Source organism: Meriones unguiculatus, chromosome 6 (assembly GCF_030254825.1).
Source record: "Meriones unguiculatus strain TT.TT164.6M chromosome 6, Bangor_MerUng_6.1, whole genome shotgun sequence".
Lineage (NCBI taxonomy): Eukaryota > Metazoa > Chordata > Mammalia > Rodentia > Muridae > Meriones > Meriones unguiculatus.
The window spans coordinates 21,270,454-21,297,457 of NC_083354.1; the positions used below are offsets into that span (position 1 = coordinate 21,270,454).

At 46.2% G+C, this 27,004-nt stretch overlaps 1 protein-coding gene across 4 annotated transcripts in view; it reads left to right on the forward strand.

Moving 5' to 3' along the window:
- Tln2 (talin 2) overlaps positions 1 to 27,004 on the forward strand; it is a 401,812-nt gene that overhangs the window by 362,700 nt on the left and 12,108 nt on the right. For all 4 annotated transcript variants that reach the window (XM_060384836.1, XM_021638296.2, XM_021638297.2 and 1 more), the window contains 3 exons: positions 5,095 to 5,202; positions 15,300 to 15,405; positions 16,210 to 16,334. In XM_060384836.1, coding sequence (XP_060240819.1) covers positions 5,095 to 5,202; positions 15,300 to 15,405; positions 16,210 to 16,334 — 339 coding nt within the window. The remainder of the gene's footprint in view (positions 1 to 5,094; positions 5,203 to 15,299; positions 15,406 to 16,209; positions 16,335 to 27,004) is intronic.

Genomic DNA, 27,004 nt, shown 5'->3' on the forward strand with positions numbered 1-27,004 from the left:
CACCGCCCTCGGTTAGAGTGGGTCCTCCCACCTCAGTTACCCCACTCTAGAGTCTCCCTCACAGACCTGCCCGGAAATGTGTCTCATGCCGATTCTGAGTCTCATCAGCTTGACAGTTGAGATGACCCATCACAGGTATCTTGGTGCCTGCACAGGGCTATCCTGTGGGTTCTCATTTGTTCCTAGATGAGAAGGTCGAGAGTGACAGTGACTCCAGTTTGTCAGGTGATCAAACAGTGACCCTCCCCCCACCCCCTGGCAGATTTGGGGCCATGGTCAACACTAAAACCAGACCTGACGGAACCAGAACTAAACCAGCTCACTGATTCTATGGCCAGCCTATGCTTGCCCATGCCTCCCAGGCATGCTGGTCAAGGTTGCTATGGTTGGTGATAGGCTGATAGATACTTGTGTCCATGCATTAATTTCTTTCTCTCATTGTTTGTGCCCCACACACTCCTCACCACCACTGCTGCCACTCAGACAGCTTAAGGGAAGAGATGTTTGTTTTGTTTCACAGTTTTAGGGGATATCAGTTGATCCAGGCTGGGGCAGCTGTCTGTGACAATGGGAGCTTTTGACATGGCTTGTTATATCTCAAAGGATCAGAAAGCAGAGCTAGACTGGAACCATAAGTAGATTCAAGGCCTATACCTAGTGGCATAAACTTACCATCTAGCCCTGTGTCCCAGAGGACTCAAAACCTCCCCAAACAGCATTCCAGCACCTGAGGAACAAGTGTTCAAGCCCATTGGTGGCATTACACATTCAAACTGTAACAGTTCACATGTTACCAGAAACACAAAAGCTCTGGTTAAGGTGTAAGTGAAATGGAGCTCAGATTTTAAGTCTGTCTTAGAGGCAGGAGGTCAGGTTGAAAAGGGAGAGTGCTGTGTGCGTAGCCTTGGCTTGTCCTGCATCTTGGCTTTGCATGGTTATAGTATAGGACTGACATATATTTGTTTCATGTGTTGAGTCCTACTTGAAAGCAAGTATCATTGCTGAAGCCTGAGACACCCACAAGGATGGTATTTATTTAGCAAATAACTGCTGCTCTCGCCTCATCTGCAAGCCTAGTGCTTGGAGGAGGAGGCAGGGAGATTGTTGTGAGTTAGAAACCAATGTAGGCTACATAGCAAGACACTATCTGGCCTACATAGGCACAGACATACATGTGGGAAAAACACAATAAGATGATGATGGTGCTTGGCAGTTCCTTTGGGGACAGTTGTATCCCTCACCCCGTTTTTGTTGTTGTTTTGTTTGTTTGTTTGTTTGTTTTCGAGACAGGGTTTCTCTGTGTAGCCTTGACTGTTCTGGACTTGTTTTATAGACCATGCTGGCCTTAAACTCACAGAGATCCACCTCTGCCTTGGCCCTCTGCCTCTACCTCTCCTGGGAAAGGGGCTTCATGCAATAAGGCAAATACAGAGAACCAGGCTCTAAATGATCTGGGCTGGAGGAAAGCTCAGGGAGTAAAGTGCTTGCCTTGTAAGCACTTTACTGAGTTCCATCTCCAAAACCCACCTTAGGAGTTTCTAAAGCCTCAGTAGCGAATGTAAACTGACATGATTTCTAAATCTCATCGTATTAGAGCCATCCATTTTTAAAGAGAAGCCCCTCACACTTGACTCCCAGGTGATTATAAAGTATATTTTGCTAAGGACATAAAGTGCTCTAGTGTCCGTGAGGTTGAATGGACCAAGCACTGGTGTGCCAGCTTTTGGCGAGTTACCTTAGTGCCTCAGGACGCCACCTATGTGCGCATGCGCAGAATCTGTACCTAAGAGGAAGTGATTTCTGAGATAAGGTGGCTTTAGGAATGTTTAAAATACCTAGAGCATTAAAGTAACTTGAGTTTCATAAGCCAGGCAGCTGCTTATATTTCCAGCATCGAGAAGGCAGAGACAGATGAATGCTTGGAGCTCCCTGGCTAAAGTGGGCCCAGGCGTGATGGCTCACGCCAATCCTGCTACTCAGGAGGCAGAGGCAGGCGGATAGAGAATGCCATCAGAAGATTGCCACCCAAGGATCTCCTTCACCTCCACACACAGAATGTTTTTATTCTGTTTTGTATGTATGATTGTGTTTGCTTGAGTTACGCCTCTACGCTACGCGTGTGCCTGGTGCCCCCGGAGGCCAGCAGAGGGTGTTGAATCCTCGGGGTGTTACACAGTTATGAGTTGCTGTGTGGGTGCTGGGAATTGAACCCCAGTCCTCTGGAAGAGCGGCCAGTGCTCTTAGCCACTGAGCCATCACTCCAGCCACAACACACAGATTTTTTTTTTTCCTCATTAGAAAGGTTCTGAAGTCACACCAAAGAACCTAGTTGCCCTATTGGATCGTGACACGTGACTTCTGGGGCTGAGCTGGGAGCCAGGGCAAATGTAGAGGTGAAGCATGTCCATACAGCCTGATCTTAAAAGAAGGCAGAACACACCAGTCCCCAAGTGACTTTGCAGGTGTCACTTGGCCTGCTTTCATGTGTCTGTATTTTTATTAGGCTCAATTCTTTATTGCTTATTATAGTTGATAGAAGGTGTCACTGTGGTCATTCTGACCAATTTGTTCATGACTACAGATATCCTATTAGCCAGTACTACCCTTCCTGTGTTATCAGATAGGGAGGTTGTCTACAGGGTTCATTGCTGTGAGCTGTACTGTATTGTTTTGCTTTGTTTTTGAGATAGGGTCTCATGTATCCCAGATTGAAGGTGATCTTGAACTTATGACCTTCCTGCCTCTATACCCGGAGCTCTAGGCTTGCAGGCATATACCACCCCACCTGTTTTATGGGGTGCTAGCTTTCAAAGCCCTGGGCCTCCTGCATGCCAGGTAGGCATTTTGCCAACTTACCCACAACTGTACTATAAGAAACATCTCGGGGCTTATTTGATTTATCTGTGCTTTGGATTGTTTGCTTAGGAAGAATCCCTAAGGGGAATCAGGGAATCAAATTGTATAGCCTTTTCATTATTGCCAGATTATTCTCCTGAAGGTTCTGCCAAGTTACAGAGCCAACACAGTTAGCAAGACCACCCTTCCCCCAACTCTTCGTGGAAACCTGGTAGCAACCTGGTAACCTTCTCTGGTGAGGCCACGAGATAGCCATGGCCCATGTCACCCACAGTAGCAAATGACTCTGTGACTCCCAGTCGGAGGCTCAGAGATCTGGTGATAATGAAACATGGGAGTCTTACGAGCATGGCTCTGGATACCCTCCTCACCAACATCCCCCAGCCCCTACCCCTAACCCCCCAACCTAACCCCAATACCCAACCCCCAGCCCCTACTCCCAACCCAGCCCCTATTCCCAACCCAACCCCCAATCCCTACCCCCAACCCAACCCCCAATTCCTACCCCCAGCCCCAACCCCCCAACCTAACCCCAACCCCTACCCCCAACCCAACCCCCAATTCCTACCCCCAACCCAACCTCCAGCCCCTACCCCTAACCCCCCAACCTAACCCCAACCTCCAACCTCTACCCCCAATCCCTATCCCCCCAACTCAACCCCCAGCCCCTACCCCCCAACACAACCCCTACCTCCAACCCAACCCCCAGCCTCTATCCCCCAGCCCAACCTCCAACCCTGGAGATGGAACTCAGTAAGGTTCTGAGTTTTGTTAGTCCTCAGGTTAGTCTAATCTGGCTCCTCAATGACAGCTACATGTCCCCCAAGGTCAGGGAGGGTACACAAGCATTGCCACCCACATTGCCCATCCCTAGGAGAGGAGCTAGACTATAAAGCCAGGCTGGTCAGCACCCCTTAACCTTGGCCTTTTCTCCTGTCATATGCTTGGTGCCTGCTGAGGCCAGGAGTGGGTACGGAATCCCCTGGCAGTTAGACAGTGATGAGCTGCCATGTGGGTACTAGGAACGGAACCCCAGTCTTCTGTCAGAGCAACCAGTGCTCTTAACTGCTGAGCCATCACTCTGTTCCCCAACACACAGGATTTATGTGTGTATATGGAAGCAGGTTTTTGAAGTAACATGAAAGAACCAAGTTCCCTATTGGGGCATGACTTCGGGCCTGAGTGGGGAGCCGGGGCAAATATTCTGAAACAGAAACTCAGTTGCCCAGGCAGGCCTAAACTTGGGACCCTGAACTTCCCCAAGTGACTGAAATTATAGGCCTGCCACATTGAAACTGGCTTTGCCTTTGTCTCAACTAATGGCTTATTGGGAGTGTTGTTTTAGGCATTCCTGTAAGCCCTTCCTGAGTGAAAACTGTGAAAGAATGGCTAAAGAGATGTGGTTTCCTTCTGTAGCAAATACAGAATGGTGTCCCACACATACTTTTCCTTGTTTATCAACTCAGGGTGCATTTTATCTGGCCGCCCTGAGAGTCCCAATGCCATCTGAAACAATTTGTCATGGATGACTGAGGGTGGCAGGTCACGGTACAGGGAAAAGGCCTGAGACACTGTTACCCAGAGCTCTGGCTTGCTTATCTCTGCATTTGTATAATGGGAGATGAGTTATTTACAGAGCTTCAGGGTACTGGGGAGCTGCTGGCTGAGGCTTCCCAGGAACCCAAGGGCTCTGGTCACAGACTGCCCTGTGACTGTAACTTGGGAGGGTGAGTGGGAACATGGGCTTCATTAGCCTGCAGATATGAAGATGCTGCAGCCCCTGCTGCTACTGACAGGAAACCAGACAGAGCTCTGTTCTGCACCCTCCTGCTGGAAGCCTTAACTGGAATCTTCCTGGATGTTTTAGTGCATGGAGGAGGGTGAGAGAGGGCAGAAGAGAGCAGACTACAATGTTTCTGTCATTGTCCCCAGGGAGCCAGCCTGCACACTGTCAAAGGATCTGCTGCAAGAGGGCAGGAGGGAGGGGTTCCCCTCCCATCCAGAGGATAGGGGTGACAGTCTTCACAGAGGTCACTGGGCGAGGTCTTCTGCCTCAGAGACCAGGGTGCCCAGCACTGCTGCACTGGGAACTTTTAAGTGGCTCTTTTTTGGTTTAAAATATCAACATTTTCTTCTTCTCCTTCTTCTTCTTCTGCTTCTTCTTCCTCCTCCTCCTCCTCTTCCTCTTCCTCTTCCCCATCTCCTTCCCTTTCCTCCCACCCTCCAATCTGTCTCCAGCAAGCATCCTTCTACCCTGATGTCAGTGAAGAGGTACGAACCAGAGCCTTGCGGTATGGCACAGAATGCACCCTGGGCTACCTGGACCTTCTGGAACACGTCTTGGTGGTAAGGAGGGATGTGGGAAGGGTGGGGCAGGGTGGGGCAGAGCTGTGGATCTTTGTCCCTCTCTGGTGGATGTAGTTGGAGACCTCGTTTCTCCAGGGATACCCCTCTCAGAGCATCCTGCCAGCACCTCTCATGAGGCTAGGACTATGCTGAGCAGACAGGTCTGATCCAGCACACTGGGCAGAAAGCGCAGCCTTCAGGAAGACTCAGTGGGGATGCCAAAGATCTGATTTCACTTGGCACCAAAGAGGCAGAAAGAACTTGCCTAGGGTAGGGTGAGGGAAGGAAAGGAGCAGCCAATGGCAGAGGAGGGGTGGTAAGCTGAAGGTCAGAGAACAACTTAAGAAGGATTGAAAGGTCTCTGAGGCTGGGGAGATGGCTCAGTTGAAGTGCTTACCATGCAGACGTGAGGGACCTGAATTGGATCTCCAGCACCGATGTTAAAAAAAAAATAAAAAAAGCTGAGTGAGGCAATATACATTCCTATAATCTCAGTGCTGGGGGTAGGAGTGTACTGAGGACAGAAGGTCCCAGAGTCTGGCCAAATCAGAAAGCTCCAGCTTGAGCGGCCCGTCTCAATAAACAAGGCAGTGAGGAAGATGCCTGATGTTGACCTGTAGCCTTACATACACTTGCATGTGCACCCACATATATGCACATATATGTACACACACGCGTGTGAGCGCACACACCATATTAGGAGATCTTGTTGCAGAGACCCCAAGCGCATTGTAAATATAGGGAACACAGGCCTCCATGACTGGCTAAAGAGAACCATTGCTAGTGGCCTGCTGGCAGCTTCTGCCATCCTTGAGTGAACGGCATAGGGCACACCAAGAGGGCCTCAGCCTGCTCGAGACAGGGGCTGGAGAGCTGGCTCAGAGCTTAAGAGCACTGGCAGCTCTTCCAAAGGTCCTGAGTTCAATTCCCAGCACCCACATGGTGGCTCACAACTGTCTACAATGAGTTCTGGTGCCCCCTTCCGGTTTGCAGGCACATGTTCAGACAGAACGCTATATAAATAATACATACATCTTTAAAAAAAAAAAAAAAAAGGGCAAAGACAGAGATTCTGGGCAACAGATGTCATAGTTATGGTTGGTATATAAGCCTAAGGTTTATATGGGCTGGAGGAGAGTTTGTTCAAGAGCCGTGGAAAACACAAGAAAATGGATGACGTGTCACCTCCCATCTCTGATCTAGAAATATAAGCACATCCCCAGATCTAGAAATAAAAGCAAGTCCCAGGCCACCTCAGGTATATAATCCTGTCTCTTGAAGACAACTACCAAGCATTGGGTTTCCTTGGTTTTCTTTGGAACTGGCGTATCACATGAGTGACCAGAAACCCACAAAAGTCCTTCCCTTGCTAGGGTCATCCCCATTTGAGCAAAGGACCTGGGAACAAGTCCTCGCTTGCTGTCCCCAGCGGTCACTGCTTCCTTAAATTATCTTAGGGTGTTAACTCAGGTCTTTTAAGAACTCATTCTGTTCATCCAGAGAACAGCAGTCATTGCTAATAGTTACTGGTTTAGTTTGGAAAAAAATAATCTGGCGGTGGTGATGCACACCTTTAATCCCAGCACTCAGAAGGCAGAGGCAGGAGAGTCTCTGTCAGTTCCAGGCCAGCCTGGTCTATAGAGCGAGTTCCGGGACAGGCAGGGTTACACAGAGAAACTCTGTTACAGGGGAAAAAAATGTTTTTTAAAGATTGTCTGGGGTTTTGAACCTTGGGCTTCCAAATGAGCCAAAGAAAGAATACCTTAGGCAGAGGTAGGAGTCTGTAGCCAAACTAGAGAAGACTTGGTCCATGAATAAAGCCAGAAAGGCTTCCAGGGGCATCTTCTTCTATATGGGATAGTGCAGCATCCTTCATTGTCCTCGGGGTATATGTCCTATATACTATATGTTGTATGCTTTTTGCTATGCATATTAGATATGACAGTTTAATTTAGATCAGAAACAGCAAGAAATTGCTAGCAATCACTAGTAGAAAATTATAGCAGTATACTATAATAAAAAGTATGTGAAGGACCAACAAGATGGCTCGTTGTGTGAAGGTGCTTGCTACACACACGGAGACTTGAGTTTGCTACAACCCATGTAAAGATGGAGGGTGAGAACTGACTACAGGGAGGTATCCTCAACCTCCACAGGCATGCACCCCACCCCACCCCACCACACACACACACACATGCCTCTGCCTGGTAGGAGGTAAGGGATCCAGCATCTCTGAGAACGTTAGAGAAGGTCCAGGAAGCATCTCCAGGCCAAGCATCCGGGCACCCTGAGTAAGGGCTGTCTAGGCACCGTGTCCGCTTCCAACCATAGGATGATCAGCAGGAGGAAGGTTGCCGGGCATAGGGGATGACACCATGCGTCGAGGAGGAAGCTTCATCAGGCACGTGCTGGTGTGGGCTGGAGGCTAGGGTGAGGAGGTAGCACCTCTGCTTGGGGATCCCCCGTAAGAACTGGCTGTGTGAGCTTTTCCTTCGGCTGCTCACGGTGCACGCGGCCAGCATTCCAACAGGCTCTTCTTGAGATTCCCGTGGAGTTGAGACTCCGCCATCCATGTTGCGGACTACCCAGCCCATCGGTGTACCTGCTGATGGTGTGCCGTGCCTCTCTCATTACTCCATACGGCTCGTCCTTGTCGGCCATACTTCCGGTACACACAGGAATGTGCTGCTTCTCCGAGACTCTTTAGAGAACTGGCCAGGCCGGAGCGAGACCATTAACAAGAAGAACCATGGCATAAAGAACCGTGGCATAAAGCCAGTGTTACAAAATGAGAAGAACTCATCCCATCTTGTGCAACAATAGCTTTGCACTACAGGGCTAGAGATGGCTCAGTGATTAAGAGCACTTGCTGCTCTTGCATTGGACAGGGGTATGGTATGATTCCCAGAATCCATGGCCAGGCCCACAGCTGCCTATGACTCCAGCCTCAGGGGATCTGATCACCTCTCCTGGCCTCTGGCAGGCAGGCATACATATTCATACGCATATACATATTCATATGCACACTATGCATATTCACACAGACACAAACATAAATACATGTAAATAAATAAGAGGTTTTTTTGTGTGTGCACCTTAAAGGTATATATGCACTTACACACACAGTCAAAGAAACACAGCACATAGAATGTCTTTCAAACTGTTTAAAAGGAGATACCAAACTGAGAGCACCTGCCTAGAGAACCCCACTTCTTCCTTTTTAAAAAAATCTATTTTACAGCCGGGTGCGGTGGCGCACGCCTGTAATCCCATCACTAAAGAAGGCAGACGCAGGCATATCCTGCGAGTTTGAGGCTAGCCTGGTCTACAGAGAGAGTCAAAGACAGCCAAGGCTACACAAGAGAAACCCTGTCTTGAAAAAAAAAAAAAAAAAAAAAAAACCCCAAACAAAGAATTTAGTTAGCCTTCCACATACACAGGGTCTAGTTTAGGCCGAGCCACCATGGCTGCTCTGGGAAGCTCCTTAGTGCCCGCGGGAGTGCGTTAACCACCTGCATCTGCTTTGTACACTCCATCCCAGAGGAGTCTATCCGCAGAGCAAGATGCAGGCACCAGCTCCCAGCCCCGTGCTGTTGTAGCTGGAGGTCTGGGACGGCGAAGATTCACTTCCCTGGCAGAGCTTCAAACTGGGTCTCTCTGTACCCTGACATCAGAAATCCTGTTGACTTAATCACAGAATTGAAAATGGAAGAACTCTTCTCCTGGCCATCTAGAGCTAAGACACCTTAACCCCGTGCTGCTCTCTGCCTTAAAGGGCCATCTGTTCCCAGAAGTGGCACTTTCTGTCTGCCTCGAGAGCACTTCTCCCAGCCCGAGACATCTTCAGTCATTGCAGTTTGATGATTCAAGGGCCTCAAGTTCCCACACCTGTAACTCCCCTCAGCTTTAATGAGACACAAGTAATAGAGTAAAAAGAAGCACGTATTTCACAGTCTATGAAAGCACCGCCATAATTGAAATTATGAATATGTACTTCTCACCCTCGGATTTTCCAAGTAGCCGATGACCTGATTTTCATTATCACAGATTTGTTTGCATTTTCTACACTTTGGCCAAAACTCATTGTACAAAATTCTGAAAGAACTAATTATTATTATTATTATTATTAAGAAGATATTATTATTAAGAAGATTCTTAAACATGACAGGGCAGTCAACCCACGTTTTCTAAGTAGAATTGCAATGCTTTCAAATCTGTCTGTATTGGCATGTAGATATATGTTGTTTGAGTCTTGTTACATAGCCCAGGCTGGCTTGGCATTTGCCATACTCCTGCATCAGCCTTCCAAGTGCTGGGATTACAGGCATATGTTACCATGGCTTCCCTACGTGATTTTAACTTACATTATCTTTTTTTATTGTTTGAAAATTTCATGCATGCATATAATGTGTTTGGTTGAGCCCACTCCCTTTTTCTCCCATCCAGTTCCTCCCTTGCCTCCCCCACTAACATTCCCCCCCCCCTCAATTTTAAGTGCCTTTTTTAATTTAGGAAAGAGTGCTCTCAGCATGTGCAGGGGTGAGGGGACCATTTGCTGGAGCACAGGTGTCCTCCCTGGAAACTGGCTCCTTAAGCAGCCACCAATTGCAGGCAGCTCCTCAGCTAGGGGTGGGATTTGGTATAGGCCCCTCCCCACCATGATTAGATTTTGGTTGGCTTGATCTTTGACAGGTTTTGTGCATGCCATGACAGCCACTGTGAGTCTGCTGCCCTGTCGTGTTTAAGTATCTTTTTAATAAAAATCCTTAGGTCTTTGAGAATTCTATACAATAAGTTCTGGCTGTATTCAATCCCTTGTCCAGTTTTCCCCAGATCATCCCCTTCCCCTTCCCTGTCCTCTTTGGTTTTTTTGTTTTATTTTTCTCATCTATTCAGTCTAAATCTAAGTGTCTTTTTTTTTTTCTGCCCTTTTGCCTTCCTTTCTTTTAAAGGTTTTATTTGTTTGTTTGTTTACATGTACATGCAGCATTTTGCCTACATATGTGCTTGGGTACCTGAAGAAGGTACCAGATCTCACTATAGATGGTTATGAGCCACCATGTAGTTGCTGGAAATTGAACTCAAGACCTTTGGAAGAGCAGTTAGTGCTGTTTTTTTTTTAATATAATTTTTTATTTATTACAATTTATTCACTTTGTATCCCAGCTATAACCCCCACCCTCATCCCCTCCCAATCCTGCCCTCCCTCCTCCCTCATCTCCTCCCATGCTCCTTCCCCAGTCCACTGACAGGGGAGGACCTCCTCCCTTTCTATCTGACCCTAGCCTATCAGGTCTCATCAGGACTGTATTTCATAGTCTTCCTCTGTGGCCTGGTAAGATATTTCATAGTCTTCCTCTGTGGCCTGGTAAGGGTGCCCCCCCTCCACCTCAGGGGGAGGTGATTAAAGAGCCAGCCACTGAGTTCATGTCAGAGACAGCCCCTGTTCCCCTTACTAGGAAGCTCATTTGGAGACTGAGTTGCCACGGGCTATATCTATGCAGAGGTTCTAGGTTATTTCCATGAATGGTCCTTTGTTGGAGTATCAGTCTCAGAAAAGACACCTGGGCCCAGATTTTTTGGTTCTATTGTTCTCCTGTGGAGCTCCAGACCCTTCCAGATCTATCTCCCCCTTCTTTCATAAGATTCCCTGCACTCTGCTCAAAGTTTGGCTAGGAGTCCAGCATCCACTTTAATACCCTACTAGGTAGAATATTTCAGAGGCCCTCTGTGGTAGGCTCCTGACTTGTTTCTTGTTTTCACCTTCTTCTGATGTCTATCCCATTTGCCTTTCTGAATGAAGACTGAACATCTTACCAAGGGTCCTCCTTCTTGCTTAGCTTCTTTAGGTGCAAGGTATTATTATCCTATATTATATGTCTAATATGCACTAATAAGTGAGTATATACCACGTCTGCCTTTCTGCTTCTGGGATACCTCACTCAGGAAGATCTTTTCTAGATCCCACCATTTACCTGCGAATTTCATGATCTCCTCGTTTTTGATTGCTGAGTAGTATTCCATTGTGTAAGTGTACCACAATTTCTGTATCCATTCCTCCATTGAGAGACATCTGGGTTGAAAAATTCTCAGCTTACTATGGAATAACAAGAAACCTAAAATCACTAAAGCAGCCAGTGCTCTTAACCTCTGAGCCATCTCTCCAGCCCCCTTTCTGTAAGTCTACTTTGCTGAAAATGTGTGTTGAGATCTTCTCCCTTTTAGTGGATTTTTCTGAGTTCTGTGTGTTTTCCCGAAACAGTTTGTCAGATGCATGCTCCGTGGCTTCTCCAGGATATGGCTTGTCTTTTTATAATCACAGCCTACAGACACAGCAGGGGAGACAGATGTGTGTTACATGTAAGAAAACACCAACCTTGCGACGGTCAGGGGAGGAAATTTACCATGAGGCTCGAGTAATGTAAAAGCAAAACACACCTTTCACATCTGAGCTGGTAAGCCTTGAGGATGAGCTGGCAGGAAAGATGAAGATGACTGAGCGTTTCTGACTTCCCAAGTCATCACTCACTTTGGGGATTGTATTTCATTTCCTGTTAACCTCTCACCTTGAAGTTCACTGTCTGTGTTACACAGTCTCATTGTACCAGGGTTCTTCCCTATTACCATCACACACACACACACACACACACACACACACACACACTAAATAATTCTATTAAGATATTAAGAAATAAGGTATTTATAGTACATAATTAGTTGGATTTTGGTGTGCTTACATAAATTGAGTTCAGAATATGCTTATCGTTCATACTGCTCCTGTTTTCAATTGCCAGCGTGCAGAAGTGTAATTAGCATATCTATGTTGATTTATGTCCTGTCTTCCTAGCTCACTTACCAGCTATGGGAGGGTTTTGGTTTTGGTGCTGTTTTACAGATGCCTTAGAGCTTTCTATATGAATGCTCATCTGCTGATTAAAAACAGCTCCACTCTCCCTTTCTGTGGGCATCATTAATTGCTTTTTCTTGCATTACTGGACTAGCTTAGAATTCTAGTTCAGTGCTGATGGAAGTGTGAGAATAGGCCTCCTTACTTTAGTCTTCAAACTATTTAGTTTTTATTTTATGTGTTTGTCTGCACCATGCACACTGTCTTCATGCAATGCCCGTGAAGGCCAGAAGAGGGCATCAGATCCCCTGGAAATGAAGTTGCAGATGCTTGTGAGCTACCCTGAGGATTCTGGTAAAAGAACCCAGGTCCTCCGCAAGAGCAGTAAATGTTCTTAACCACTGAGCCATCTCCAGTCCCCTTACCAAATTCCTTATCTTAGGGGAAAAGGCCTTTCATCACTAAGTATAAGTGACCCTACCTCACTTTTAACTCACATTCATGGTCCTTGCCCACAACAGAGAAATAATTTGACAATGTCTGTGGATTGGTTAGCAGGTCACAGCCTGAGTCGTAACCATTGTTCAACTAGAGCATTAGAGCATAATTTTAGACAAAAATGGTGCTTAAGAAACAGTTGGGGAGTTTTCTTTTTAAATCCTGATATCAAGATTGTACCTAAGAAATGCTATTAGGGTCCTTTATATGATTCATTTATATGATGTCACCACAACTCTGTGTAGGAAAAGGCTGTTACACTCATTTAGTAGGTAACCTGAGACAAGGCTCAGAGACCAGATAAGTAGTTGGTCTCAGGGTTAGACCAGTGTATTTTCGGTTCCAGAAGACCCACTTTGTTAGATGGTGGCCTGCCACTGGCTGTGTTAGAAAGCAAAAGATACATCTTTCCTCAACCTTCCCAGGACTCTAGACCTTTTCCGGAAATGCCCAAGGAAGCTGTTCTGTTAGGACTTGTCTGTCTATTGTGTCAATCTTTATTTTTCATTCATTTGTTCATTCATTCCCATACTGATATATCAATATATGTGTGTGTGTATGTATATGAACATTTATACATATAAATACACATGTATATAAATACGTGTGTGTGTGTTTCCAGCACATTGTCAGTTCCTACCAAGTTCAAGGTGCCTTAGTACTTTTATTAGAAATCACTTGATTGCCCTTGTGTGTAAATCTAGTGACAGGCTCTTCAGCATTGTCGTGGTGTCTATAAACTGATACTGCATCATTTCGACCACAACTGTTTTGGTCTTTGAGAGAAAGAATGAGAATAACAGAGCAAGTAGACTCATAGAGCATCATTAATAAATGTAAAACTGATCTAAAAGGTGACCAGAGGAACTGGAGAGGTGGATGGAGGTTAAGAGTGTGCACTGGGCAGCTCACAGCTGCCTATAACTCCAACTTTAAGAGCTATAACGCCCTCTTCTGGTCTCCATTGGCACCTGCACTTACATTCACATTCACAAATACACACGCACGTGCCCGTGTGCACACACAGACACAACTTAAAAATAGGAGTTTTTTTAAAAATAATTACCAGAGTAAGGAAGCTGGAGATATAGATATAGATATATGAAATAATACTCAAAATGAGTGGCTCATAGGTTTGAGTACATAATGTAATGTCGTCTGTATTTTGGTACATCTGGGGCTGGTCGCAATGTAACCCAGTAACTCCTCTAACCCAGTTTTTTACTGCATTTCCTTTAGGAGCATGGTCAAAGGCATTAGGTCTAAGGTCCAAGAACCATCTCATTCATGTTTCTGAGAAATGATGTTACCTGACCAGATTTTTTTAAAGGATGTAGGACACTAAGAACAGAATTGACAATAAATGAATGCCTATTACATTTTAGGCCCTGGGTGAGAAAGTTCTCATGTGTTCTTGATTTGGTCTGTGTATCAGTTCTCAGAGACAGACATTATCCTAGCTTTACAGAGGAGAGACAAGGTTCTGATGGTTGCACTAGTCATACCAGTAACCGGTGAGGCCAGGTCTGGACAGGCCTGTCTCACTCCAAAGCCCATGCTTGCTTCTCAGCTCTGGGGCTCCATGATTGTCCCGCAGACACCTCAGGTATGATCTGACCGTATTAAAGTATCTGAAGGTTTTCCATTGTGGAACATGGAGAAGAGAAGCAGAAAACTGTGTTCGAAGAGAATTACAGAATGGGGAAGGGCCAGGATGATGCGCCTCAGAATTTAACTCCTTAGGAGAAGGCGTTAAGGAGCCCTTGCCTCAATTCTTAGTTCCATTTTTTGAAAGGGTACAAGAAGAGAGTGTCTGAATTCACCCTGCAGTGCCGGTTGGCAGTTCTGGTACCTTATTAAATAACCACTATAACAAAAATATATCCTTGAAACCTGTGGGGTTGGTAGGAGGGCACAGAAGGCAAGGTGCTTGCCACCAAGCCTGGCAACCTGAGTTTAGTCCCTGGATCCCACCCCACAGAGTGGAAGGAGAGAACCAACTTCTGCAAGTTGTTCTTTGACTTCCACGTGAACATGCGTGTGCACTCGAGAGCGCACACACCATCAGTCATGAAATAAGGCCAGCTGCGATCCCAGTGACTGGGGGAGAGGGGCAGCTGGATCTCCATGAGTTCAAAGCCAGCCATATACATAGGGTAACCAGGACTACATAGATATGCCCTGTCTCAAAAAAATAAATGAATAAAATGAATTTTTTTTTTTTGGTATGTTTTGTTCTTTCACTTTGGACTAGGTCAAAAGAGAAAGCCTATCTAGACAATGTCTCACAAGCCAGATTGGTCAGAATCCTAGCACCGGGTTGTTGGCTCCGCAATGACTTTTCTGAACCGTTAGCTGTTGCTCACGTGCAGATTTTGCCTGCCGCCTTACCTCCATCCCACATGCTCTCTGGTTCCATGTTTGCTGTGTCTTAAGTCCAAGTTGACTGTTGGCCTAAGGCTTCTGTTCTCACTCACAGTGTTCTTACACGTAATTTTTACAGTTGTGTATTTGTTTTGCCTAAAAACAAGAGAAATGAAGGCCAGGTATGGCTCAGCCTTCCCATCTTTGCTGACTGTATCAAAGGGGTCCATCGAGGTTCCCGATTCCCATCTTCGCTGTCGTTGAAGCCTAGCGAGTCTGTTGTCTCTCAAGAGCTTGAAGCCCCTAGAGGTGTTCCCCTCCACCAGCAGGACTGTACCCCACCAGGCATCAGCCCTCCTCACGCACCTGACGTGTTCACCACCCACAGATCCTTCAGAAGCCAACCCCAGAAGCCAAGCACCAGCTGGCTGCTTTCTCCAAGAGGGTTGCTGGTGCTGTGACGGAGCTCATCCAGGCAGCGGAGGCCATGAAAGGTAGGTCCTGCCCTCATGTCATTCCCTAGAGAAACCAAGATGGGTCCTTCCTCAGGAGATGCAAGCCGGAGTATAGTGGGAGTGAAGAGCATAGAATCCTCTTTCTTTCTTTCTTTCTTTCTTTCTTTCTTTCTTTCTTTCTTTCTTTCTTTCTCAAATGTGTAAAATAGTATGATTTTGCCCTCATCTTCATATTGAATGCCTCAACTTGAGTGAAATAACCCATCTGGAACTTTCCCCTTCTCTTGGGAGCCGTTTACTTTTAGCCATATTAGTAGTTGTCAAGCTATTGCTGTTTCTTGTCATTTGGATAATATGCTCATGAACCCAGCCTCAAGGCCGCAGGCCTGTAGGTCCAGATGCTTAGAAGCTCAGGCAAGATGATTGCAAGTGTGAAGCCTGGCTGGGCTACAGAGCACATTGAAGGCCAAACAACTTTCCATGTTCCCTGAAGAGAATGTCAAAGCTCTGTTGCCTATCTAGCCTTACCTTGGGGATGTCCCTGTACTCAAGAGCATAAATCAGAAGGCAATGTGGGGCTCAAGGCTTGTGCCATGGAAATCTGAAGCGACTGCTGACAGCCATTGCTATGGTCAGGCTACACATGTAGCTGGTTTAGAAAAGCAGATTGGCACTCCCTTAGTCCCTACATCCAGATGATGGGGAGCTAGATGGATAAGGGTCCCTTGTTCAGAGAACTGGCTCATAGGCCATCCAAGGTGCATATTTAGACTTTGTTTGTGATTACACCAGTACCCTCATGTCTGCACGTACCAAAAATGACTTTCCTGGGACTGATTTTAGGAACAGAGTGGGTGGATCCGGAAGACCCAACCGTCATTGCAGAAACTGAGTTACTGGGAGCTGCGGCATCCATTGAAGCCGCTGCCAAGAAGTTAGAGCAACTGAAGCCAAGAGCAAAACCAAAGGTGAGTGTGACCGGTGGTCACTTGTCTGCCCGCAGTCTGTCTTCCAGCGGTGACTGTGCAGTGGAGCTAAGCATGTCACAGTTTCTCTCTCCCCACGGAGGGAGAGAAGCAGCAGGAAGCATCCAGGAGCAGCAAACCCATTCCACCATTCCACCTGCCCAGCACCATTTTATGGGGGCGGGGGTGGGGAGCAGTGAATGGGTCGAGGTAACAACCAAGAAAAGCTCATCTGGTTGCTCAGAAAAGAAACAGCATCTGCAGTTCTGATGTAATTCCACCATGTAAAGCTGGTGGCGGATGTTCTCTGTCAAAAGTCCCTGTTAGCAAATAGGAGATTGACAGCCTTCAGTTCACTGGTGCCCACTGTACCTTTGACAGAGAAATAACAATATTGAGTGTCTTATTTTGTTAGAAACAACAGGCCTGGGCAAATGGCTCAGTCAGGAAAGAGCTTACTGGGAAAGTCTGAAAACCCAAGTTTGGATTTCCCAGCACCCACATAAAAGGCTGGGGGTAGGCAAAGACAGGAGGATTGCCGAGGCTTGCTGGCCAACTAGACTAGTAAGTCCAGGATCAACAATAGACTGTCGCAATAAAATAAAATAAAATAAAATAAAATAAAATAAAATAAAAGGTATGGGGTTGTGGAGTAGAAAGATGACTCAGAGCGCTTGCCATTGCTATTTCAGAGGACCCAAGTTCAGTTCCTGGCACCCACGAAAGGTCCAGTTTTAAGGGAACCCATTCCCGCTCTGGCTCCACGGACACTGTACTCACTTGCACATTCCCATACAGAGACACACACGTGTATCCTGGCTCAGACCAGTCTCCTAAGTACTGGCCTCGATGGCAAACACATTTCCAATTGTCCTCATCAAGGTGTAATTCGAGATTTTTGAACTCTGACTTTTGTGTTTACTGGGGTTTCGATGCCGGCCCTGTGGGGGTCTTGGATGATCTGATATTATCAGAGTTTAAGATCTGAAAGTGGGTTATGATCAACTGCTTTTTCCGGTTAGGTTTGTTTTTTGTTTTTTTGTTTTTTTTTTTTTTCTTGCTTTGCAAATCAAGGTAATAGAACTGGAAAAGAGTACTCTAATGCTGAGCCTTAAACTAAGGTTTTGAGCTTTTGGGCTGAATTTGCGTGTCCTTATGCTTGTCTAGTATATCCCAAGAGGCCCTTTCACAGGGGTAGGCTTCGTGTGTCGGTCAGGTGGCATTTGTAGTCTGTGAGGGGGTCTGCTGCTCAGTTAACATCCCTATCCTTCTGTATGCTGAGAGTTTCTGTTCAAGTGCCCCCCAGCCCTCACCCCGTCCTTCTCTAGGGTCCTTCAGAGCTTTTACCATGGGTACAGCTGCGTAATGCTTGGAAATAAAGGATCGGCAGAGGTTTGTGAAGGGGTTGGGGACGGACACGTCCTGTGTTTTAAAGTTCCGGGAAACAATGCTGAACACTAAGAAACGTTCAGGATGAGTGATGACTGCTAGAGGAGGCCAGTGAGCACCCCAGCGAGGACCGTTCTGTATTTGCAGTGGAGGTTTTATGGGAGAGCTGAGGAGCCCTTCTCTGAAGAGGAGGTGAGGAGCGTTGGTTTCATTTCCTTATTTGACAGTGTTTACTTTAGGTGGCTCCTCTCCCTCTATTGGGAAGGGTGGCTGGTACCTCTAGAACACTGAAGAAGTCTTCCTGGTGACCGGATGTCCCTGCCACGTGGGCATTATCCATGAGGTGTCTCAGAGGATCTTATCATCCCAAAGCATGCAAGTTTTGCTTTGCTAGGAGGGCCATCCATCTTGGGGAGCTTCTTCCATGATGTATAATAACCTTCGTAGTTTTACAAAATCATTTTTCCTCAGCTTAAAAAACTACTACCGAGACAACAAAACCAACCAATATTTTGAGGTTACTTTTCTCCATCCTCTCCTGTAACCTTCAAGGAAAAAGAAAAAGTCCTCAGGGTGCCATAAGTGGCAGCAGCTTTTGCATCCCTGCCACAGAGACGCTGGCCACCTCCTCCCCCTCCCCTCTCCCCCCTCCATGCACATAGATGCCCGTGACCTTCCTCCATCTCTGCAGAGCACCTGTGCTGCTTTAAGGACTAGTTTGGGAGGAGGGGGTGAAGTCTTCCAGGTGTTCTGATCACCTGGTCCTCAGGTTGCCCGTTTTAAAAGGAGACTAGTCCCTGGCATCTGAAGATGGTTCTGGTGTAGTTCCAGCCTTGGGCCCTGACCAGGGAAGCATCTCCTTTTACCACTCTCAGCATGAGTGTTGGACAGATGTGTAGACTCCCCTCTCACTGGGGAAAGGGGCCTGGGCTCAGAGCAAGTGCCAACAGTATTGTTAATGGCACCCTTTCCACACCTACTGACACATATTGCCCCAAGGCAGGCTGGGAGATACTGCAGAGTGACTGACTCCTGCAGCCGTAGCCTTCAGCACTGTACCTATTCTCAAGCTCAGTCAAACCTGGATGCCTTTTCTGCAGGCCTCTGTGTGATATGTTTGATATATTAGGTTGTTATTTAATCCAACTATATATCAAGCATATTCCTACAGTGTCTTGCCCTGTCTCCGGGGGTCCTATCAAAGTTTAGAAGGCAGCAGGAAAGAATACATGAAAAATCACGAATAGGTTTAGATGACAAAGCACATACATTGTTATGTTTTATTCCATTTCTTCTCATTTCTTCTTGTAGCCTTTAAGACCCATGTCTTAGTTACTTTTCTGTGGCCGTGACAGAATACCCCAACAAAAATCAACTTCAGGCAGAAGAGTATATTTAGGCTTACAGTTTAGAAGGGGTTCAGTCCATCATGGTGGGGCAGTCAGGAAGAAGAGAGACAGGACAGCAAATGGAGTCAGACCATAAAACCTCAAAGGCCAGTGCTTCCTCCTGCAAGGCTTACTCCTAAAACTTCCTTAGCCTTCCTGAGTGGCACTGAAGATTGCCCGTTTTAAACCCATGAACCTACTGGGGGTGGGGAACATTTGTTTCAAACCACAGCAACCTGTATCAATAGTGCTACACTATCTGTCTATTATCAAAAGGAATTGTAGTTCCTGGGAGCTAGAGATATTTTCTATCACTTAGTTGTATGCAGTGAGGAATCCTTAAGAGAAGTATTCAGGGGGAAAATGGAAGAGTCCAACCCATGTCTTCGCTATAAAACAAAGGTCAGGATTGTAACCATCTAGACATTTCTTCCTGATTCATTTTTATCCTGATTTTTAACATACTCGTCTACTGTGTTCTGTCCTGTTGAGCTTTTTGTTGTAGGTGAACTCTTGAGCAGAGGTTGATAACATTTAGAAGAACCCAGCAGTCAGAAAGTAAACACATATTCTAATTGCTGCGGCAGGAAGTTGGGCTGTGACCTGGAAAGCATTCTTTAGGGTATATATCAGCCTTCTCTGGCTGCTTTGACTCCTTCCCATAAATGAGTCTGTGAGGTATATGTGAGTTCATTCTGAGTTCTTTAGCCCAAAGACTTTATAAGCACAGTTTTCTGGAAACAGCATAGCTGTGCTCTCTACCTGGTAATGGCTTGTTTTTTTGTTTTGTTTTGTTGTTGTCATTGTTTGAGGAGAAAAGAACTCTTTTAATAAGCAGTAGTGACTGGGCATGAGCGAGACCCCTTCCTTCACAGAGGCAGGACAATAGTTTGACGAGGGTTGTCAGAAAGGGACATTTGAAGAATCTAGAAGCCACTACAAGGTAAACAAGGAGTGAGAGGTCGCAGACAGAAGTACAGGAGGAGGACATTCAGTCCTGGACTCCTGGGGTTCTTCCCCAATGGTTAGTGTGCTGTGTGTGTGTCCGCAGGTGCTGGGCAGAGTAGGTTTTTGGAGCAGCTGTTATACCACACATTTCCACAGCTCAAGGGTCCTTGGCCTTAGGTCCACTCATATTTATTTAGCCGAAATGGCAAATGACCATAGGAAAGAGGTAGGAGGCTATTACAATTTTGTTTAAAGCGTAGCTCTAAAAGGTGTTTCAGATGAAACACACTCGCTGGAAGTGATAGGATTTTCATTTTTTGTTTTTTCAGTAGCTTTGCAGTTGGCCAGCATTCCTGCATCACTGATAAGCTGAGAAGGTAGGCAGGTGTTCTGTGAAGTGGGAAGGCAAACATGGTGTGTTCTACATGGCTAAGCTACAGGCTTGCCAGTTATTGCTCCCAGGCCAGGAGATAAGGATAGAGTGCTCCCCACTAACTCTCCAGGTCCTTTTCAGGTCCTTAGATGAATAGAAGACTCAGACCAGAGATTCCTAAAATAAGCCAAATTTGTCTCATTTAATACTTGGAAGGATTCTATTGTCTGTACTTCCTGTGTCAATGTCAAAGTGCCTCCCTTCCCCTTTTTGAAAGAATGAAACAATCTTAAAGATTTTTTTCATCACTCGGAGAGTAATTATGAGATCATCTCAGTGTTACCACTTTTCATTTTGAAAATAAATAACAAAAAAAAATATGTAATAAAGCAGTGTGTTCCGTGGGAAAACTGTTCCCAACATACTAACCATGCAGGCTTGGGTCTTTTCCAGTGGCTGCTACATGCACTCACTCCTTTACTGTCTGTCTGATGGCAGACGAGATACCTCTTCAGCCACAATAATTAACTCCACAACAGTGGTTTCTGTCACGCTGAGCTTCCCCTGAGATCAGCCCTTTGAAGGGGTCAGGGGGCAGTTGTTCTGGGAGATTTGCTTTTTGTTAGAACTATTAAGGACGAAGGAAGTTCTACAGTCAACTCATCCAAGGGTCCTTCAGAACACAATCAGACATAGCCATTGCATGTTTTTTGCCAAGGCTTCCTCCCCCAAAGTACCTCTCGGCAGAACCAGAAGCAAGCCGGTAGTAGCCAGGTTCAGCACTGAAAGGAAAAACATGGCTGCCTGTTCCACTTAGGGCAGGAAAAGACCTCCTGCATGTTGTGGGGGTCCTAGGTGTTGGCCTCCTTTTTTTTTCTCCCCTTGAGGAGATTTAAATTATATATAACACATTCACACTTCAAAAAGTAAATAAATAAACAAACCTTATTTGCAAACTCAACTTCTGACTTAACGCGCCCTTGTTTTAGCAGTGGCCATGCTGCAGGACTCTAACACAGAAGGAGACAAGATATAAGCTGAATGAAGAGTAAATAGCTTGAGTAGCTCTTAGGTCCATGTCACTGCTTGTGCGGAAAATGGCCATGGTACTTCTTAGCTCTCACAGCATCCATTCTGCTCAGTGGGTAAAAGTGTGCCTTCAAGCTAAATTCAATCCCCCGATCCCACAGTGGAAGGAGAGGACCGGCTCCAGAAAGCTGGCCTCTAACCTCTACGCTTGCACCATGACATGTGTGTGACACACATGCACACACACAGAGTAGTAAGAAGAATTTTTTTTGTTAAGTTTGGTCTCTGTTGACTGGAGATGTAGCTCATCTGATAGAGTGCTTGCCTAGCATACATGAGGTCCTGGCTTCATTCTCCAGCATCCAGGAACCAGGCTTGGTTGTGCATGCCTCTAATCTAAGAGACAAGAGGATCAGAAGTTCCAGTTCTTCTGTGTATCTAATTAGAGGTAGCCTGGGATACCTTAGATTCTGTTTCAAGAAAGAAAAAAGACAGTCTCTTAACAGACACTTGCTAAGACTGAGGGAGAGTTCAGGGCTGTCCCAGGTGAAGGGTCCCAGGGGCTGACAAGAAGGACCATGGAACCAAATGCTCACCCTGCCCACACTTGCCCAGGGGACATCAGGGAGTGTAGGTGGGCCACTAAAGACAGAGCAGGAAGGAGACAGGACTCCTGAGGGAGAAGAGAATGCACTTCCTGCTTACTTCAGTAAACATCTTAGAAAACTTTAATATGAGGTGGAAACGTATCTTAGCTGGAGACCAAAGAAAACTGATGAGCCGCTGCCCAGAGAAGGGTGGTGCAGACCGGAAGTGGTTTAGGCAGTGTGATACACTTACCAGTTTCTGAGTTATCTACTTCCTGGGCTGGTGCCGAGGGACAAGCCAGGAGCAGTGCCTGTCTCCATTATGTCCCTTGAGGCTTGCTTTGTCCTTGCTTTGTGTTTCATTTGTAACTGGGGCCATGTGTGTAACACGGGATCCGAATAGACTTGCTTCACCTAAAAAGCCATTTTTAAAATATGAGGAGCCTGGAGATGTAGCTCAGAGGTAGAGAGGGTTTGCCTCATTTGTGTAAGGGGCAGGGATGGGTAGAAATGATAATGAACTTAGTTAGTTGTTACTCGTTCTTGACTATCTGCTGTGAGTTGTTTGTGTTTCACATAGATGAAATATTTGCTTCCAGCATCCTGCCCACTGGGCAGGAGGGAATGAAGATAAATGAGTCACTGCAAAAATAAGTTCCCGAAAGACTGAAACATTAGATAAAAATGAAAAGGGTTACTCTCTCTACACCATTTCCCCTTTCCTCACCCGATGGGACTCGAGCCTCTGAAGTTTGAAATATATCAGAGCAGAATTCGGGGTTTCAGGTTCACTTCTGAGTGTGGGAAGTAGACTGGCCGGAAACCAACCCCGAGTGAAGCCTTGCCAAGCAGTTCTGTGACTTTAGATGGTGGCCCCTGCAGACAGCCAATGACAGGACAGTGTCCCTAAGGAGTACTCAGACGACAGCCAGACTATCCAGAAAAGACAAGGCTAGCAAGGAGCTGGTGATGAGCCAGCTTTTACAGTAGAAGAGACTAGAAAAAGGGACATGGTACTAAGAATGAGAGCAAGCAAGTGACCATCTTCATTAGGTGGTGCTTTCTCTATCTACAAATTTAAGTCAGAGCGCTTCTTGATAAAATGCCTGTGTTTGCAGATGTCTGTGTGCATGTGGCTAAATGTCAGAAACTGGTCTCGGGTAACCAGACTGGCCTCTAATACTCCATATAGCTGAGGATGACATTGAACTTCTGACCCTCCTGATTCCAGCTCTGGCATGCTAAGATTGCAAGTGTATCTCACCATACCTAGTTTATGAAGTGCTGGGGCTCGAACCCAGGGCCTTGTATATGCTAGGCAAGCTCTGCTAACAGAGCTACATCCCTAGCCCTTTCTTCTATTATTGTCTCCTGGCTGAACTGTGGTGCTTGGAAGGCTTCCTTTGACTGAGATCATTGAATCATTTAGCTGGCATTTATAACATGTGCTCTTCTGCCTGGTTTTGTACAAGGGAAACACAAACTGAATAAGCCGCAAGCAGACCACAGGATGGCAGAATGACGTTAACTGACCTGTGTTCTACAGAGTCCCTAACCTCTTCTCTTAGAAGATTCCTGAGCCTCACCCAGACCTACTGTGGCACAGTGTGCATCTCTATCCAGGTCTATGGGTGACTCTGCAGAAGGACTCTCTGGTGAGCCTGTTGCTTCTCAAGGTCATTTGCCTTCCTTTGGTGCCAGTAATCATAAAGAAACATAAGCAGCCATATGTGTGAGCGCATTCATGTTTTTTTTTTTTTTAATTAAATGTATTTAACTAGTCAGTTCTGGGGGGCTGAGGATGTCCCACAACTTTAAGAAGATGGTTCCTCCTCCATCATATGGGTTCCAGGGATCAAACTCAGGTTTCCAGGGTTGGGAGCAGGCTCTGTTACCAATCTCACCAACCCAGTCATGCTCTTTAAGGGCATGTGTAGGACCCAGCTGTTGGGGAAAGCAACTCAGGAGTAAGCATGTCGAAGCCCTTAGTATTCCCAGTCTATAGACAGGTCTGCTGTCCTGGGCCAGCAAAAGGTCTCAGATAAAGAGGAAAGGGATAACTCGGCCGTCCTGGAGAGGAGACAGGAGAGCTTTGTGTGAAGGGAGCAGGGCTGAGGACTCAGGGTGCCCGAGTCCCTGGCTGTCACTCCACACCGGTGCTTTCACTTCTCCCAGCACAGAGGGAGGCTGTTCTCAAACACACCTTACATACAGGTTGGGACTCTTCTTCTGTAGGGTAGCCCTTCAGAGAGCAAGCCTTCCTCTTTTTGCTCCATGTCAAAGGCTATGTTCTTCTTCCCATTTTACTGCCCTACTTGAGGTCTCTATCCTGCCAGTCAGTAGGCACCAGAGCTGGCAGACAGACCACAGGCCAGTGCTGCACCTTCAGGAGGTCTACCCACTGTGGGAGAGCCCACTGTTCATGAAGCTAGAGGGTGGCTGCTCCATGCAGTTCACAGTGGTGTTTCCTCCCAAGCTTGGTTGTGGGGAGATAGTGGTCCAGGGCTCTTTAAAAGACCCTACCCGGGCCTGAGCATCTGAGAGGCTGCCTTTCATAAGGGAGCTCTTTGTAACCCAAGCAGGAGCTCCTGAAGATAATGAATGCCTACTGTGTCTGTTTGCAAGTCCTGAGATGTAATGGAAAGAAAAGAAAAGCAAAACAAAACATTAAAATGGTTGCTATTGTAGAAAAAAATCCACGGGTGTCAAAAATACTTTCAAGTTAGATGCATGTGTGTGTGTGTGTGTGTGTGTGTGTGTGTGTGTTTTAATGTAAAAATTAAAATCCAAACGTGCAGGGCAACAGAAGATGCAGAAGAGGGACTTCTAATCAGTGGTGACAGAGATCCTTGTGTGTGGGAATTATGTGCATTGAATTATAAGGAAAGCTCGTTTTTGTGAGGCTTAAATCAGAATCTGGTGTAATGTGAGCTACAGCTACAGCTACTGCTGTAATGTGAGCTTGGGCTCTGAGGCCACTGAGGCAAGAGTCTGGGAGGCGTGGGGACCAGCACAGGCTTCCATTTCCTCCTCAGCAAAGTGGGAAAAGTGCCTTCTTTGGTGAGTCCCCTGACAGCTTACTCTGTTACATGCTTCACTTTCTTCTATAGAAGGAATGTGCAGAAAACCTTTTACTCTCCAGGTCATTAAATGAATATATACAACAGATATTTTCATGTGCATTTCCATGCCACTGTATAAACTTGATGTCCTATATTTGGGACCTATGCATATGAGTTCCTTTTATGCCTGTGTCTTACAATAAGTCGTTTTTATATTGCAGTAAACAAGTCCTTGGCTCTTCTCACCCAGAATGAGCCTACGAAGCTGAGTCCCTTTCTCTCCTGAATACCCTTTGAGGGAGACTGTTGTGAGAAATAAGAACCATGCCTCCAGTTCTCTCTGGAAACTTGCAGCATGCTGCTCTCCTTCCTCACACCCTTCTCTAGTGCATTCAGTTTTTATTTCGATAGTATGAGTTGTAAAAAATTATCATAATCAATATTTTTTAAGGCTCAAGACATAGTTATTTAAAATAGGGATCTGGGGTCCAGAGATGACTCAGTCAGTAAAAACACTTGCTGTGCAAGCATGAGGACCAGAGTTTGAGCCCTAGATCCCATGTTACAAAAAACAACAAAAAAGGAAAGCTGGGTACAGTGGTACATACTTGTAATCCCAGCTCGGGGCAGAAGTAGAGACAAGATTTTGGAGATTGCTGGCGAACTGACTAGCCCCAGACCAGTGAGAGAGCCTGTCTAAAAAAAAAAAAACAAAATGGAGATAGGCTCAAAGTGTGACACTTACAGTTGTTTTTCCCTTACATACAAACATGTATGTATACAGAGAGGTGGGGGAAGAGGGAAAAGTTGGAGGGGTTCGGAAGTCTAGAGAAGAACTTCACAGGCCAACTGTACAAGTCTCTTTTCTGTGGTGCCCTCGGGGTAACCTGATCTGGCAAATACGCATAATTTTGAATTCAGAGGGACACAGGTCTTAGATGGTGGTTCAGATTCTTCAAGCTGCCACACGACCAACCTTAGGGCAACCGTGTCCCACCTTGAAGCCACACTGCCTTGATTTCTCTTACACCATCGGGTACCTTGTAGTTCTCTGGGCCGGGTCTCCTTACCAAACCTAGTGTTTTATCACTATACAAACATACATAAAAGTTAATTTCAGTAAACAGTGTTAGTGCAAGAGAGCATTCACACAGAATATGCAGCAAAACGGTTGGCCAGATAGTAGGTCCATAGAAACGTCCTGTTGCTACTCAACATTGTGAATATACTTAATGCCACTGAATTGTAAACATAAGATATTTACGGAGTAAATTTGATTCTGATTTTAGTATACATACAAAGAGAAGCATTGCTGTGTCCAACCATTCTCTCCTAATGCCTAACATCTGCAACTGGCTATGACCAAGGACAGTCAAACCAAACTGACCTAGAGTCAGAATGTTAACCCAGTGGACCTCGGAGGTCCCTCTGCTCTGCCACTGTGTACGCCATCCTACGCAGCCTAGGACCACCATCGTTATACCTGCCTGGTTTCCCCAGAGTGCCTTCCCAACTTCCGGGGTGGTTTTGGCATCAGGGGATGTGGTGGTGAATTATGGTCTGTGCCTGGTGCCTGCACAGTGGTGTCCAGGGCTCTTCCTGAGGTGGAGCCAGCCTGGCCGGCCAGGTAACTGAACAAACCTCACCCTGAAGCTGCCTTGCTTTCTCTCCCACGACCACGTGGCTGACATACAACTCACCCCCAGAAATGTTGATCCTGAGTTACTTTTGTTTTCATCGAAGCTCAGTCAGGCTTTTAGAACTAATAACCATCTCCTCCCCTTTTTTCTCAAACCCATTTTTGAGCCTGAGGTTCTGGCCAAGTATGTCACCGCCGTTCGCTTGACTTGATAGTTGATGACTTTGAGTTGGGTTATTGATGTTTCTGGAGCCTTCC